The 17,552-nt window shown below is 41.2% G+C and overlaps 2 protein-coding genes and 1 long non-coding RNA gene across 5 annotated transcripts in view; 1 reads left to right on the top strand and 2 right to left on the bottom strand.

Moving 5' to 3' along the window:
* The window catches only part of LOC108133850 (COMM domain-containing protein 4), a 203,038-nt gene that overhangs the window by 6,454 nt on the left and 179,032 nt on the right, over positions 1-17,552 (top strand). The gene's annotated exons all lie outside the window — the stretch shown is intronic.
* LOC138926323 (uncharacterized) lies at positions 10,325-12,299 on the bottom strand. Of its 3 annotated transcripts, XR_011442789.1 has the most exons (4): positions 11,682-12,299; positions 10,786-10,823; positions 10,622-10,663; positions 10,325-10,541 (listed from the first exon to the last, which is right to left on the bottom strand). It is a non-coding gene; the product is annotated as an uncharacterized lncRNA (long non-coding RNA). The 3 variants fall into 3 exon arrangements; XR_011442787.1 differs by having other exon boundaries at positions 10,622-10,823; XR_011442788.1 differs by having other exon boundaries at positions 10,325-10,663.
* On the bottom strand, positions 12,394-14,319 carry LOC108120651 (uncharacterized). The gene is made up of 2 exons (XM_017234394.3): positions 14,146-14,319; positions 12,394-14,081 (listed from the first exon to the last, which is right to left on the bottom strand). Exons 1-2 carry the CDS (start codon positions 14,273-14,275, stop codon positions 13,147-13,149), a joined length of 1,065 nt encoding a protein of 354 aa, XP_017089883.2. The 5' UTR covers positions 14,276-14,319; the 3' UTR covers positions 12,394-13,146.

The raw sequence follows: 17,552 nt of genomic DNA, 5'->3' as shown, positions 1-17,552 counted from the left end.
TGCACCATCCATCTCTATCGGCCGTCATTAAATTATGCATTTGTGCAATCACTTCCTAAAATATGCAAAGGATGTGGGTGGCTCTGGGCGGTGCAAGAGGACATTGAGCACGTTCCATGCCTCATTGCGATGTGGCAAGTTTACGCGAATATTCTTCTGCTCCCCCTCGCCTGGTCCCCGAGGCGAAAAGTTTCGCCAAGGAGCCGGCTGCGCTTGATTTGCACTCATAGCTCCAACATCCTCCCTCCATATATCCTTTGCCCAGCCCCCATCTCTCTGATCCACCTGCCGCGATGTCCTCGTTGTCATCGCTCACATGCCGGAAGTTGATAAAGTGCCTTGGCAAGGCAGAGGAATTCCGCGGCATGTTAGTTCCCTCCCTTCCGCAGGATTTCCACGCCACACCCCATACAGCACCTCTCGAGTCCCCGGACTGGCGTCTCTTCATTAAAATATTACTCACATGCAGCCAGGAGACGGAAATGCATTAAGGCCCACTCCTTCCTGTACTTTATCCTGACTGCGTATCCGTGCAACAGTTAAGTCCTCCCGTCGCTTCAGTATCAGAAAAGCAATCAAAACGGCTGCCTCGTTTCCCTTTTTAAACGCTTGTGATTTATGGACAATTAGAACTCATTATTCGGGATTAGATTTTTAGATTCAGAGTTTTAAAAATCCCAAACTAATAACAAAATCAGATGCATTAATTCAACCACCTATGATAACAAATATCCGGGTCAGTGCCTTGCACTATCTGCCACTGATTTTCTGTCTATAAATCACGCATACGCAACGTTGCACCCGAACGGCGTTGACAGTTCATTAAATTCCGTTGAATAGCAAATCTCGCATTCGATGCGTGCTAAATCTATATTTTTATGCGATTTTCACTCGGATTTGCCAAATTAATGCCTGCGTGTGAGGCCTGCTAGCCACCGATAACGTTAATTATGCCACATAAATCAGGAAGGTGTTTGGTTAGGCGAATAATTTTTAAACGAAAGCCGCTAAAGAATTTAATTGAACTAAAATCAGGTTTATTATGGTTTATGCATTACCAAATACCCAAAAGAGTCCAATTAGTTTGTTTAAATCAGTCTTACAACGTGGAACTCTTGCAAGTCAACATGGCGTATACGCAACCTAATTGATTTCTCAATGCTAAGCTTTCTTGATCCCCAACAAATGCCAAGTAGAAGAGCAAAGGGCAGGGCGAATTGCTGTTCTGCTTTCAGACAAATATGTTCAATATAATTGTGGAATAATTTCAATTAAAGTAATGAAACATGCATGCAGTAGAGTCCTCCAATCCGAATTCCGAAATCCCCCAACTCGCCCTTCTGCTGACCCTGCGCCCCGCAAAACCCAATTATGTATGCAATTTGCATTTGTCTGGGGACTGAAAAGTCAACTGAGAAAAATTATTCAAGACTAAAAGATAATATTAATATTTTAAATTGAATAAATGAAGTTTAGCAATGTTTTTTTCTCTATTGAAATAAACTTAAGGACCCTGTTCTGTGAAACTTTCTTACTTATTTTTGTTATAAAATCCTTTGTTCATTGATTATTTTTAATCGCAAGTTTTCTAAGAATGAAAGTGAGAAGAGTCATAAGAAAGCCATGGCCCTAGGCCAGCAGAAGAGTATATAAATTTGATGCCACATCGAGGCAGCACATATACAGACAATGAAAATTGTTATTATTGTTTCAACTACTGCTGCTGTTGCATATTTTACTGCTCTTGTTGTTGTCATTTGTTTGCAAGCGTGTTGTTGCGTAAGCGAGCCACTCTTGTTTATGGTGCATTCAACATAAATATATTGCACCCCAAACGAATAAACAATTAAGTGAACAGTGAATGTCATAGCTTTAATTACTATGGAAAATTTTAGTATGGAGATGATTATTCCAGAGGTTTCTAATATTTCTAAAATTAATAAAGTTTGGATTGTTAGCCAGTGCGTATGAGTGATATTTAATTACTATGACCTCTGAGAGCAATAGACTGCACTTCCCTGACATTCTCAATACGTTTAAAATTATGTTCACCAGGCTAAGAAATCCAATTAGGAGTAAAATTGAGGTAAGACCCCGACCAAGGTATGAATGTTTGCAAAATTGGCAAATGTCAACAGCTGAAGCCACAAAGTGTCACGAAAATGAACAGAAATTTTCTTGAATTTAAGCCAGATTCATCAATTATTACTTGGCACTCGGCTCAATTAAGCAAACACAATGGTGGGTGTGAAATCCCTGTTTCAGTGGCAACAAGGGTAAATCGATTTAAGCCCGCTGCAGCTGACCAATTTAAAAGTTCTCGAAGTGCCAGCTGATTTCCAGCAAACTGGGAAAGTCAGCCAGCAATGCCGAGGATGGATATCTGTTGCGCTTATCATGTCCATACGTCAAGGAGGACCTACGCCACAAGCTCTAATTAGCAATGGCCCGGCCCGGCAATCAATAAATTCCATTCATCTCCTCATCGAATGCCATCCCAATCACTCGGCTTAAACATTTCCTCAATTTTAGCTTTGATCGAGACTTGGGCCTTTGTTCATGTTTATGAGTGTGTGTGTGCAGGGGTTCCAAGACCCTGGCCTCCATTCTTCCCGCTCTACTAATTGGCTAACAAAATTGGCCAACACACCCAGAAGCCCAACCCCTACCCTCCGAGCCGTATTTGCATTTGCAGTCTAAGATGGAGATTTATAAGGGCGGTGGGTGCGCTTAAAAGGTCATCTCGGGTTCCCCCAGTATCCTCTGATATTTGGCACCTTGTTTACACGATTTGAGCTGGAAGGGGGCACACGGAGGTCTGGTAGGTCCCTGTCAGGGCAAACCACTTTGATGCCGGTGAAAGGCCAAACAGCTTGGGGCCGAACTTAAGGAGCTTGTGAAAGGAGCTTTCTGAGATTAAGGGGGTCAGTGGGGAAAATATTGGTCAGCTTCGATTGATGAAGCCTGTTAGCTGTTTAATTAGAATTGGTTTTTGGGAAATATTAAAGCCCTTAGGAAATTATCTATTTCTAAGTTCAAGCGCGTGCCCTATTAAATCTTAAATGGAAATCCATCACCTGAAGAAAGCTTTGCGATTCCCGCACATTCTGCTTCCGGAATTTATCAATTTAAACGGGCACCATCATCCGACCGCATTACAAAGCCATTTGAGGGCTTTGGCGCGGCGCTTAATCAACGGGGTCCTGGCTAAAAGGACATCCAGCTAGCTGTCTCTCCGGTTGGATGCAATCCGTAACCCAATCCCAGAGGCGCAGTTTAGCCAGCGAGTTTCCGTTTTGAGCGCCGTAATAAATTTTCTAGCTAGCGACTTGACTTTCAAAGGGGGCTTCCACTGCGGCAGGATGTTGGTGGAGCCAGGGCAGTTGCATCTCGATCCACGGAGACCAATGCCTCATCTTCCTTTTCGTCCTCCGGCTGTTCCACGGGATTCTCCTTTCCGAATGCCGTCGCTTTGTTACGCTTGATTTACGCTAACAAGACATGAACGAATGGACACGGAGACAGATGTACAGTGGCGGGGCTGAAAGGGGGGCGGCAAATCAGAGAATAAAGGGGGCAGCGGTGGGCTGGTGAAGGAGACACCCGGAGACATTTTAAATGTGGCGCAAAAGAACGATTACAGGTTGCCATCGTCCGATGGAGGCACTGAACCCACACACAACCGCAAAAACCACAGAGGGGTATCCGGTTCAGAGAGGAGAACTACACGGTAAGAAATATTTGATTTTTCTATAAAAGTTCTATCTGCTGATCCTATCTTTTCATTAATACCTATACTATATAATTTTTTAGGTTTTATGTTAAAATTTAGCAAGGTTTAAGATGAGTTTCTTTATTTTCGTAAAACAATTTGTATCTTTCCTGTTAATCAATGAATTGGAAATATATTCTCTCAGTGTAGAAGTTTCCTGGCAAAAGTGCAGCCAATGGGGGACGCTGTGGAGGTGTAAGCGTTGCCAATTCAAGCGAAAAGTTGGCGCACTTTTCTATTTCCGACCAAAAAAGAGGAAAAGGCAGAGGCACGTCCATGAAGATAGAGAAAGATAGAACCAAAGCTCAGGGGCGGGGAAGAAACCGAGGAAAAAAGAGAAAGCCAAGAGAGAGAATCTGGGTGTCAGGGCAATATCAGCAAAGAAAGAAATTCCAGGAAATTACAGGAAAATGAAATAAATGAAGATGGATACGCAATTTGAATAGCATTGGCACTGGTCCTCTGTGGTTGACAGACAGCCCCTGGGTCCTCGGTTAGATAGAGACAGCAAGCCGGAAGGCGAGCGAGACGGGTAGCCTGCTTATATCGTTCGAACCGATAGGGTTCGAATGAGTGGCATACTTAATGACACAGACAGAAACTTTTATCAAGTTTTCCACTCTAATTGAGTCTGAATTAAAGTGCTGGTAAAATGGAACAAGCAGCTATAGCAGGAAGGGTGGCCAGAACAGGTGGCAATTGTGGTTTCATCTGAGGTTCAGTTCATTATCTTTTCTCTGGCATCCTTCAACCAGGACTTGAAACAGAATAACTGATTGGTCGTAGCCCACTTTAAGTTGATCCTTTAGTGGCGCACAATATTGCATTATTTTTCGTACCATTTTAATAAACTAGTTTAGAGCGGCCACCACCATCACCGCTGCCATTAGCGGGCATATTCCGCTTCCTCTGTCCTGAAATTTGACTAATTGTGTAAACACGAGCAACCAATATTTTGCAAATAATTAGCAAAAATTTTTGGCTCATGCTGGCCAGTGGAAACTATGTGTGTACTCTGCCGCCCCCTCGCTATAACCACAATATCCTGGCAACGTCAATGAAGCTCCATTGCCCATCCTCCCCGACATCTCTTTTCAGAATTTTAGATACAACTTTAGCTCTGTGTTTGCCTGTTATATAATTTTAATATTTTTTAATTGCATTTAGTGGCGCGGCAACTCCTACAGCGGAGATTTGTTCAAATTTGTTCCGCCAACAGGCTGCAGCCTTAATTTAATTAAGTGCTTATTAGCCATGTCGGATTCAGTTTGCAGCCCCCTCGAAATCCACTTTTTGTTGCTTGATGGAATGTGGATGGAAGCAAGGGAATTGCATTATTAGAATGTTTGCAGACCAGCTGGTCTGGGCATTATCTACCTCTATGCCTAATTAGTAATCCGGCATATGCATACCACTCGACTCTATTCGAGTGAACTCTGATGTGGTAATTCAATTAGCACCCTTATTGGTTTATTGGTTTTGAATTTAATAACTTGTCTAATATTTTACCAATTTCAAAAAGCAATAATGAGCGTGTGCAAGAGAAGTGTAAAAATTCAAATATATGTGATGGAATTCGCAAAAACATTTCTAAATAAATATTTCTGTAACGTTTATTCACAGATTCTTTAATAACTGGTGTTAGTCAAAGCTAATTCCTTAAATATATTAAACCCTGCCGACTGTAATTTTGTTTCTTTGCCAATTAATTTTATTTAACAAGAAAAGGAACAGTTGAAGAACGACCGCACACTTGTTTATTTATCATTTAAAACTGTACTCTGTCTCTGTTTCCCGGCCTTTTGGAAAAGTTTTGGTGTTCCTCCCATTTAGAGGGAAACTTTACCCTTTTCTGTTTGGATAAATGTTGCTAATCGCTTTGCAAGTGCAAGTGGACAAAAAGCCAACTGCTGCGAAACTCATTTGCATTTATTTGCTGTCCATCTCCGGGCCCATTCTCCAGCCCCCACACCCTGGAGGATCCTCCTGCCACTAATTGCCCCTGCCTGTGCCTAATTGTTTTTGTTTTTAGTTCGTCTGCCGAGCTTGGCAACACTTTAGGTCATACTTTTGCAGCTCTCGTTTTTATAATTATTTTTGTCCGACTTTTTGCGGCATCCAGAGAAATTGGAGTAGGAGGCCTGCAACTAATTTCCGCTTTTTGCCACTCGTTATTCACACACTTGGTGGCGAATGGAAATGAAATAAACAAATGAAATAACAATAATAAACAACAGCAACAGCCTCGCCGATGACAGCAGCAGAACATATTTCTGCTATTTTTTTTTCATTATTTTTGGCGGGGTAAGCTAACAAATCCGAAAAAAAACCAAAGTTGCAGGCAATGACAAAAGAAATGCGTACAAATTACCCCAAAACGCAATGGACAGAAACACAACAATGGCAGCAGCAAAAAATGAACAGTCCACATTCTTTATAATAAATTTTAATATTAAAAGAAACCATTTAATATATATTTTTCAAATTTTGGTTCGACCTCCAGCTGTCTGTATCAAGGCCACGGGTCGTATACGCAATATTTTGTAAGAAACACGAAACGTATACTTAATATTTTATTTAAACATATTTAAGTTATTTTTTATAACTTTATTAAAATTAGATTTATATCTATAATTATATTTGTGATTTTATGTACAATATTCCAAGAGAACCACACTGCGTATACTTAATATTTTCTTTCTAATACTTCTAAGCTCGAATTACCATAAATACCTACATTCTGACTATCAAGGACCTCTTAATTGAAACTGAAATTATATTTATGGAAGCTTCACTGTACAATCTGTTTGGAAAAAGTTCTCTGCTGCTGACAATGACAAAAACAACAAGTACCAAACTGAAAGCGAAACAAGGGGAACACCAAGAGGAAGACAAAAAATATGGACACTGACACTTTACGAAGATTTATGCGTTTTAGTTGAGTTCTTTTCCCCAGCCCCTGTGACTCCCTCATCCCCAGGTCACAGTTTTTCCCGTTCCGCTTGCTGAGATCCGGAGTTCCGAGCTGCGAATTCTTTCTGAAGCAAATGTGAGCAACATTTTTACATCTGCTGTCCTGCCACGCCCGATTCCGGGCAGTGGATTGCTGGGTTAAAGTTGAGAGGCTTAAACAAATTGCCATTTAAATTTGCATTAGTCCAGCGACAGTGGCACAGTGAGTGCCAAGAATCTGACAACCGTAAGGGAGAAACAGTTTGTTTAAAAAACATATTGGGACTTAGTGTTTGAGTTTGGCAAGGAGTGACATTTCAAATTCGAATATGCCAACAGTGGGAAAAAATTGTATTACCCAATAATTTATTTATTAACTATTTATGTTAAAAAAGTGAAGAAAATTTATCAGCACACTGTTGGCAGCATGAATTGGAAAATGTTGTGTAGTAAATTGCACAAAAATATTTACAAACTTGCGCAGACCGCAAAAAAGTAGACAAACCAGAATAAACAAACAAATTGTGCTCTCATATGCAAAATCATATTTTGAATATTTTATATTGAATTTATGGCGCGCACAGTTCTAGCAAAAAGTAAACAACTATTTTTTGTTCAATGAATTTATCTGCAGTTTTTCGGGAAATTATTTTCATAGACCAATATATTATTTATATATTTGCTACAAAACGACCAAAATTTAAATGTTCACCTATCCGGGCTCTCAACTAAATCTCTATTCTCTGTTGTTTTTTGGTGGGCACGTGTCGGAAAGTTTACGCCAAGACCCCCAATCCCCAACCCCCACCTAGCGCCTTGTTGCTCTGGTTTTTGGAGTTGGGAACTCCATATTTGACGCCAGTTAAGCATGAAAATGCCATTTAACAAAGGCCCAAATAAATAAAAAGCAAGTTTCAGATCGGGAGGGGGAAATAAAAACAAAAGCAACACGAGACGCGGAGAACAAAAAACAAGCAAACGATAAAATGTGTTGGAAAATGCTAAAAAAAAAATCAAAAAACAATGCAGGGGCACCACCGTTACAACAATAAGCGATGGCAGGCCCGATAGCAGACAGAAACGCGAAAAAAACCACACCAGAAAACAATAACAATAAAAATGTCAAAAAAGCAGCCAAGCTTAAATCAAATTAATGTGAGCGGGTCCAATAGGCGCTCGCTGAGGGTTTTTTTCTTTATTTTGTTTTATTAATATTTGCATTTTGAATGGAATTGTGACATCAATGATTCGACAAGGAAAGATTTCTAAGAAATAAAGTAACTAATGATTGGAATCCTAACGATAACCTTTGCTTCCTTCTGACTCCTTATTTTTCCTTATTTAATAAAAATAATCTTTAACATCTTGCCCTTTGACCGTAATTTATTAATACAGTTCGCATACAAAAATTACAATTGAACATGATTTTAAAATGTCGAGTACCCATAATGTGGCAACATAAATCGTTTATAAAACGTTGTTCTTGTCAAAATTGATCGTTCGACACTTCAAGGCAGGCACTCAAACATTTTTGAATGGCCGTCGCGACGCGTCGTTTGTTAACAACAATCCGCCATTGAAATTAATGGCTAGAGCGCGAATATTTATAATACAATAATTCGTTTCGGTTGGCGGACTTAATGAGCTTCGAGCATTCGGTTAATTGATTTCCCTGCCGTTTTGCTGTTGCAATTTATGTGAAACCTGCAGCTTGCTTTCTCTACCGATTTTCAATTCGAGCCATAAACTAACTGGAAAATACAATAAATCGCCTGACCCGCACCGATCTCGACTGAAACAAATGGCTTTAATTATGCCAGAGCATTTGTTGCAGGACCTCCCAGGACAATGCATTGCCTCTCTTTTTGGCATCCAGGTGCATTGACCAGGCGACAATGACAATAAATTCCTGGTCCTGGTGGTACTGCCACCCATTTAACCCCACCCCCGGAAGTCCCGGAGGTGCGATGCCAGCCTTAATAAAATGCAAGTGCACAAATATTTTCATCCAGACAGGAGAACAACTCCTTTACCCCGATGTGTCCTGTAAACTATTTACAAGGAGAGGAATTTTCATTTTGCCAAAAGGAATTTGCAAAAACAAAGGCTGTGTGGGTGGCGGGGCATATAAATATTTGTTGGGGGTGTGACTGGTGGGCCGGGGGTCGACAAAGTGTGACCAAGTGTCATAAATAACTGGGTTAAACAGCTGCAGCAACAGCAACAGTCTTCGGCAAAAGTATGCGTCATTAAGTGCGCAAGTTACAAGCTGCAAACACGCATCTCAAGCAGGACGAAGGATTCGAGAGCTCGAAGCAAGCAAGGAATTTAATGTGACATGTTCTGAGATTAAAGTAACAGTATTTAAGGAAACAATAGTGGGATTTTCAAAGGGAAACCCATTCGATACATTTTAAAGAAAAATATTTCATTTTATTATCCTGCTACCTTATAAATTTGAAATCTCCTTCACTTCAATGATCCTCTGTTCCATGGCTTTTTCATTTCTCATAAAACTTTCAACAATGCCGGGCCAGAACATAAAAAAATTACGTTGCAATAAATATAAATAAAAGAGGGAGGACAAATTTTTCGGCTCTTAAATCCCACCCACTGAACGCCCCCCAATTTCGCCACTTTCTCCGCCATAAATGGGAAGCCAGAAAGAGCTGCCAACTCGATTTTTTATGGCCAAAAATGCAAATCCCCGCCAATGACTCAGCCAGGAAAAGGGACTCACACAGTGTGCCACCGTTCTCCGCTCCTAAGCTCACCTGGCGGTGGTGTAAATTTTGCACACCTCTCACACAGCGTCTAATAAAATATTTATTACCTGCAGCCAAAATACAGAAAAAACTCTGAAACCGAAAATGCTAACCGAAAAAAAGATAAAATAAAAATACCAAGGCCAGGCGCCATGAGGATATGGGGCCATATTGCGGGGGAAACAGAAGGAGGAGCAGAAAAGTGCACAGGAGAGTTGGGGAGGATGCGAGGGGGATCCCCCACGACATCACGTACTGCGGCAATCGTTTGCTAATGCGGCAAAATGTCAAAGTTGCAACTGCAGCAACCGGCAGTCGCAGTGAATCCCCCACCAACTACCCACAACTTTATGAAATCGTTGGCTAATTAAATTTGGTTTTACCAAAAAAGAAAAATTTAACAAGAAAAACTTCAATTCCCCCCCAAGAAGATGAATCGTTGGCGGGTCACGAGCACGTAATTGGCAAGTCAAAAAAAAAAATTGCTGAAAATTACTTATATAATTTTTACACAACTTCAATTTTATTATGGGAAATTCGTTAAAGTATCCTTACAAGCTGGGATTTTCAATGGAATTATTCAGTTGTAAACATGAATAAGACCAATAAGGCAAGCGAAAGTTGCAATGACATTTAGAAAAAGCTTGAGAAAAAATTAAATTATGTGTGGGCTAAGCTGAAAATAATAGAAAGGTAAAGTAGGAATTAGTATAAGATATATTTATGGATTTAAAGTATTAGTCTCTATAAGTAATTTATACAGGGAGTTCATTACCAAAACAATCATGAGTTTTATTTTGTTTAACAAATTCTTTCCAAATTCCAAAAATCTTGTTTGTTTTTCAAACCCAAGGAAAATATTTTCTGACATTTCTTTTTTTTTACATTTTTCAACACTTCATCTGCCGCCATCTGTTGGCAAGTGGCTGAAACTCTAAACTTTCGAAATGATGCTGCTTAGCGAGTTTGTTTTCTTTCTTCGCGTGTTTGCTAAACATTCTTAGAGCGTTTGCTGTTGCCAGTTGGTCGTCGGTGTTGCACTTTGGGCTTATCTGGTGGACAAGGAAGTCATTAGCAAAAGGTTAACCAAAGAAGTGACCCCTTTCGTGTGCCTCTGCAGGAGATCACATACCTCAAAGATCAACGGCGATGCCAACAACGTTCCTCCGAAGTTCTTTAAAATTAAAAAAGTTTTCGATAAGGAAGTCCGAAGGAAAAGTGAATTAAGAAAGCCAAAGCTTCGATTTTTAGCAGACTGGATTCCTGCAATATATATTTGATTACATATGTACATACCCTTTGAAGAAATACTCGTACACTTTACTCGAGTCCAGCTGAAAGCAAAAGTTTCTCCAAAAAAAAACCAAAATAAAGGAGATGAAAGTTCAAAGGCAAAATGCAGTATGGAAATCAAGGAGCAACGGCGGGCGAAAAGTTTGGGCCAACTGTGGGAAATGGAATATACCATACACTTGAATAATATTTATATTAAATATATATGTAAGACTTTTAGATATAAAAAGGTTGTCCCCTGTTTCTAAACATACTATATACTTTTGAATATCTTGTCAATTTATTTTAAAACAATTAAAGGTCTTTCTATTATTTTTTTTCAGTGCATCGGAAGAGAAAGGAACCCCAAAGAAATGGGTGAAGTGATATGCTTAAGCAGCAACAACAGAAACCCGGTAGTGAATGAAAGGCGGCGAAATAAATGAAAATGCAAAACGGGATGAAGTTAAAAGTTTTGTAATAAGTGCAGCCAACGGCAAGGACTCAGGAGCTGCGAGGGGGTCGATGAGGGGCAAGGACATCACCAGCGACAGCTGCAAAGCCGCAGTGGCAGCACAAACTTTAACCTTCCCAACAAAAACAGAGCATTGTGAACGAAACGAAGTTATGAGATTCGGGGTATTGTTGTTGAGCCAAGGACTGAGCTTCTTAATCTGCTCCATTTAAAATATTTTTTCTTCCACGATCCTTGCTGACAAGAAATACACTTCTTAATCATTGATAAGTTTTATGGATCTCTACTGTCAGAGGTTTAGTAATTGTTCTCTGAAAAACGGAACGATTTCCGTTATGGTTAGCATGGTTAGCTCCTTGTCTGATGAGGATCCAAAGTTGATTGAAATTTTTGGCAGCAAACCCCTACCCCCACACATATTGCCGGGATGCACTACATAACTCACCTTAATCAAGCACCAATTGTGTTGCGGACGCCCCCTTGAACTGCCAGCCCCCCACCATCGGCCATGCAAGGCAATTCAATCCATGGGCCTGCCCACAATAGTTAACAGCATTGTTACACTTTTAAACGTTATTTTTACGTTTGAATATGCGGCAAAAGGTAAACGAGTAGCGGTGAAAAGCCCAAAAACAAAAACCAGAAACCAGCAGCAGAACCCATTCGATGGCCGCCTCCTGGTCGGGACCACTGCGGTTCATTAGCGGCTCCAAATGCGATTTGCTCTCAATGCAAAAAGGAGTCATTCAAGAGGCGGGGAGGCTGAAGAGGGCAGGCTGCTGGTGGTAGTGGTAGTGATAGTGGCGGGGGCGATGTGGCGACTCCAACTAGAACACATGAGCACGTAATTTAGTAGCCGCTTTAGCGCTTTTGTGTGAAAATCACAACGGCAGTGGCAGCAAAAAGTTGGCGGCAACTCTTGCAAAAACTAACCAGAGATGCCAAAATTAAAGCTATTTTGGAAAATTATTTTCAAAATTAAAGAAATAATTTTTAATTTTCACAAAATAGCTAAAAGTTTCAACTAAAAATATAAAACATAATCCCCACAAAACAGACTTTGTTAAACTTTTCAATAAGATATTTCTAGCTTAAAACCTCTTTATGTAAAACTACATTTGGCTGACAAATTTTGCAAGGCTTTTAATTAAAAAAAAAAATATTTATTACATTAAATACAGTCTCTCAATTGTCAGCACCAGTGCAAACATCCTCCTTACCCCTTGGTTGTTTATGGCCATGTGCCACACTGGGATCACATTCGGGCCACTTTTGTGAGTTCGTGTGTGCATGGGTCCGGTTTTTGCCGTTAATTCCTTTTTATAAATAGCAGGCGATACAATACAATGCCCCCGACTCCCACTCTTCCCCATCACTCCCGACGAAAAAAACTAATTTTATTTGTTAGTCGAGGGCCAAAACTAATCAGTTTCTTTCTGGCCAACATGCAAAGGCCGAACTTGGATTATGTCTGCTGGTTTTTGTATCTTTTCTTCGGAAAGCTGTCTGTTACAAAGAGGCCAGAGGTCAAGTTGAGACAGTTATATAAATTACTTATAGTTGTCCAAGATAAATAAGAAAAGATGAGGCTAAGATGCTCGAAGAAACTGAGGGCAATATTAAACGATATATTACTGACGTGTTAAAAAAGAAGCTGACGAGTTAGGCTTTTCCAGCAGTGACAACTAACCCGACTGATAGGAAACTCTTATTAAATCAAGCCAATCAGACCACTTCAAGCCCATCTTTGATAACAAAACTAAAACAATAACAGCTGACCAGCGTTCTCCTCGAAAGTTGATTAATGGCAATCATATAAAAACTTAAGAATATAAAAACACACAACCGGTTAGATATGAATGATTATTGATTTAATCAGCCATGGGACTGCTGATAGAATCCAAATTCAGTTAGTGCAGCTTGGCCAAGAGAGCGCCCAGGGTTTTCTTGGGATCGAAATCAGCATCGCTGGCCACGGACATATCGGGCAAGCTCTTGGGACTGAGCTTCATTGGCTCGGCTCCGGAGACCTTGGCAATCTGGGGCAGGGTCTTCAGACCGGGGGCAACAACCTTCTTGGGGGTGTCATCGGCGTCAGAGGCCACGGAGATGTCAGGGATGAGATCGGCATCCACAGGAACAGATCCGGAGACCTTGGAAAGCTGGGGCAGGGTCTTCAGACCGGAGCCAACAACCTTCTTGGGGGTGTCATCGGCGTCAGAGGCCACGGAGATATCAGGGATGAGATCGGCATCCACAGGAACAGATCCGGAGACCTTGGCAAGCTGGGGCAGGGTCTTCAGACCGGAGCCAACAACCTTCTTGAGGGACTCATTGACCTCGGAGATGAGTATAGGAGGCACACGAACAGATCCGCGGACCTCGAAAAGCTGGGGCAGCGTCCTAAGACCGGGGGCAACAACCTTCTTGGGGGTCTCATCGGCGTCAGAGGCCACGGAGATGTCAGGAATCAGATCAGCATCGACAGTGGGAATCGATCCGGATACCTTCGACAGGAGGGGCTTCTTCAGGGCGAAACTGGCACGCTTGGGGGTCACATCGGCATCGCTGGCAACGGAGATATCAGGGATCGCATCGGCGTCGGCCTGGACCATCATATCGGGGAGTACGGACACCCAGGGAGCGGCCACCCTAGTCAGAGGGGCAACCTTGAACTGAGCAGAACGCCTCCTGGGGGTATCATCGGCATCAGTGGCAACGGACATGTCGGGCAGTACTCCGGCATCAGCATGGACGGACATGTCCGGAATTTCCAGGGCATCGATTGCGGCCGAAATGTCCGGGATCATTTTCTGGAACACGGCCTGCATTCTCTGGGCAATGTCTAAAATAAGAAATCTATTATTAATTGTTCCCCATGGAAGTCCTTAGCACCTCAAAAACCGTACCTTCCATGTGGGGCATGTTGTGGATGGGCTGGATCTCGTACACGGCAAAGTGCCTGGCGGGGCGTTGGGGTACGAGTCCTCCGCTGACGAGCGGCAGGATGAGGAGTGCGCAAATGGCAAAGTATCGCATGTTGGCTAAAGTGTCTCGAATTCGACTGAGCCGTTGAACCACTTGAGGAGAGGTTTTATAGCGACATTATCGGACACGGCCTCCTTATTTATTGCCCGCGATAGAGCCCCCGGGCCTCTCCAGATAGCGGCAATGGGTGCGAGGAGAGCCGCCGACATTGTCCGGTGCCTTGTAAATCTTTGCCGGTGGTTCACCGCAAACGGGAAGCGATTTACCAAACAATGACCACGCAGGAGAATTGGCATCACACCGGAGCCCTTTTGGAGATTGTGACGCGGCCCTTACTCTCTTGGTCTGGTTGAACCGTATACGAATTCCCGGGGCAATTGTTATCTCAAGAATAACCGACCTATCTTATCGTCTGCCCATCGATGACGTGGTGACTAAAGGAAAGATACACGTATGTATAGTCTTCACAGGTTTTTTTTGTTAATGGAATTGCATCAGAAAACCTAAACTCCAATGATTCATTAAAAAATGTTTTACATTCTTTGTATCATGATTAGATAAAAGAATAGTTGGCCATAAGTTGATTTGGCCTGAAATGTTTTTTTTAAATCCAGCATGCCATGAGATTTATTTTTTAAAGGAGTGTACATTTTATTTCCTAATCGTCCATACCATTTCGAAACACAAACGAGTCAACATCTCAAACGAGACAACCAACTAAATAAATAATTATTTTCGAAAAAAAAAACAAAATGCACGATAATAAAATACTCGATGATCAACGAGAAGGCCCATCGTGGAATAAGGACGATGCGGAGAACTGGCAGGATGAGCTAAACAATCTGCTGGAAGTCGACGATTTCGAGGATGAAGAAGACACTTCACAAACAGACACAGAGGACAGCGATAGTGACTGGTACAGTCTGGACAGAAATCTGGCAGTCATACCAGAGGAGCTGGATGGGGAACTGGAGCTGCAACGTATTTACGGAGCGGAAGTAAAATATATTGACAAGTCACAGCAGACTTTGCCCGAAGAACTCGATCTTGAGACATACGAACACATGAAAGCTACATATAAACATTATAAATCGTGCATGCGAACTGAAATGCGCAAGTTGAGGGTCAATATGAGGCTCCAGAAAAAGATCATATCTTTGGAAAGGCGCATATTGACGGCAATAGATCAGAAGGAAGAATCCGTTGAGGTATCTATACCGACCTTGGCTGATCTGGCTAGAGATCAGATGATTCGAAACATTTCCATGCGGTTGATCGTGTCATTGAAGATGCAAATCGAAGATTTTAAGAATAAACTCATAGAGATAAAGGACTTGCAACTCGAATACCATTCGAAGACGCCCATCCCGCCCATCCCTGATGGTGTTATCGAATACGCACCAAATGGTGAGCATGAGGCATCAAAGACCCTCGTTTTTGAGAAAGAGGTCAACTTCGTAAAGATGTTTATCCGCAACCGCAAAAAGTACCTTGACTTTCAAAATATTTTCTTTTTAAAATTTGTTGAATCGTCATCTCGTTACCGATACAAGGTCGGAGAGTCATATAAAGGAAGTCTGTTGATTTCAGAGGAAGGATCATCTACCGATGATGGAAATATTTCAAGTGATTCACAAACTCTGGCAACTCCACCATCATCAGATAGTTCAAAATCATCCATGTCGGACTGGAACCAAATAGACGAACGTAACATCCGCAAAAAGTATTCTGAAGTTGAATAAATGTATGCAAACTTCCCAGCTTATTCAGTTCAACGATGAAATTTAAAATTTAAGGTGGACCATCAACGGATGAAGGCTTTTACATGTGGCTGATATATTTATATTTTTATAGAATTGACGCCTGTGTTCTCTGAATTTAAGATAACCCATTCAGTTGGATTAGAAATCAAACTGGCAAAACACCAATGCCTGGTTCTGCCTTCAAATAAATTTGGTTTATTATTCATTTAATTTGTTTATTTTTATTTTAAAAAGCATTTGACATTGGCTCCGAAATAAGTTTGGTCCATAACACATTATACTATTAACCAGAAGACTGTTGTATATTAAAAATGTATTTGAATTAATATTTCCACAATGATAGGATAAAAATAAGGTAATATGATACCAGACCCCCATTTCCCCATTAGTATCATTTTGTGATAAACAACCCTAAATTTTTAGAATTTCATTAAATTGTGGCTTTTCCCAATTTTCCCACTTTTTCCACTTCCGATGTCCATAGCTCTGCCAATTTGTATCCGATCACGAAATAAAGTACCATTTAGTAACCCGCAAACTCAAGAGCGGGTTTCCTCCCGCTATATAATGCTAAATATGCTTTTGAAATTTTTCGAATCGTTTCCTAGGGGTACCCCTATAAAATTGTGGGTTTTCCCGATTTTCCCACTTTTGCTCCTTACGATGGCCATAGCTCGGCCAATTCGTACCCGATCAGGAAATAAAGTACCATTCAGTAATCAGCGAACCCAGGAGCGACTTTCCTCATTCAAAGCATTGCCTAAATGTGCTTTTGAAATTTTTCGAATTTTTTCCTAGGGGTTCCCCTATAAAATTGTGTGTTTTCCCGATTTCCCCACTTTTGCTCCTTCCGATGGTCATAGCTCTGCCAAATTGTATCCGACCAGGAAATAAAGTACCATTCAGTAATCAGCGAACCCAGGAGCGACTTTCCTCATTCAAAGCATTGCCTAAATATACTTTTGAAATTTTTCGAATTTTTTCCTAGGGGTTCCCCTATAAAATTGTGGGTTTTCCCGATTTCCTCACTTTTGCTCCTTCCGATGGCCATAGCTCTGCCAATTTGCATCCGATCAGGAAATAAAGTACCATTCAGTAATCAGCGAACCCAGGTGCGACTTTCCTCGATCAAAGTATTGCCTAAATATGCTTTTGAAATTTTTCGAATTTTTTCCTAGGGGTACCCCTATTAAATTGTGGGTTTCCCGATTTCCCCACTTTTGCTCCTTACGATGGCCATAGCTCTGCCAATTCGTATCCGATCAGGAAATAAAGTACCATTCAGTAATCAGCGAACCCAGGAGCGACTTTCCTCATTCAAAGCATTGCCTAAATATGCTTTTGAAATTTTTCGAATTTTTTCCTAGGGGTACCCCTATAAAATTGTGGGTTTTCCTCATTTCCCCACTTTTGCTCCTTACGATGGCCATAGCTCTGCCAATTCGTATCCGATCAGAAAATAAAGTACCATTCAGTAATCAGCGAACCCAGGAGCGACTTTCCTCATTCAAAGCATTGCCTAAATATGCTTTTGAAATTTTTCGAATTTTTTCCTAGGGGTACTT

Source organism: Drosophila bipectinata, chromosome 3L (assembly GCF_030179905.1).
Source record: "Drosophila bipectinata strain 14024-0381.07 chromosome 3L, DbipHiC1v2, whole genome shotgun sequence".
Lineage (NCBI taxonomy): Eukaryota > Metazoa > Arthropoda > Insecta > Diptera > Drosophilidae > Drosophila > Drosophila bipectinata.
The sequence above is the reverse complement of the archived record's forward strand: the minus strand, read 5'-3'. Positions and strand labels throughout refer to the sequence as shown.

Bases quoted from the DNA above. Each gene is read 5' to 3' on its own strand.
- LOC108120651 (XM_017234394.3), bottom strand. From the start codon at position 14,275: ATGCGATACTTTGCCATTTGCGCACTCCTCATCCTGCCGCTCGTCAGC. The intron at 14,082-14,145 runs GTACGGTTTTTG...TTCTTATTTTAG, and splicing joins CAACATGCCCCACATGGAAG to ACATTGCCCAGAGAATGCAG.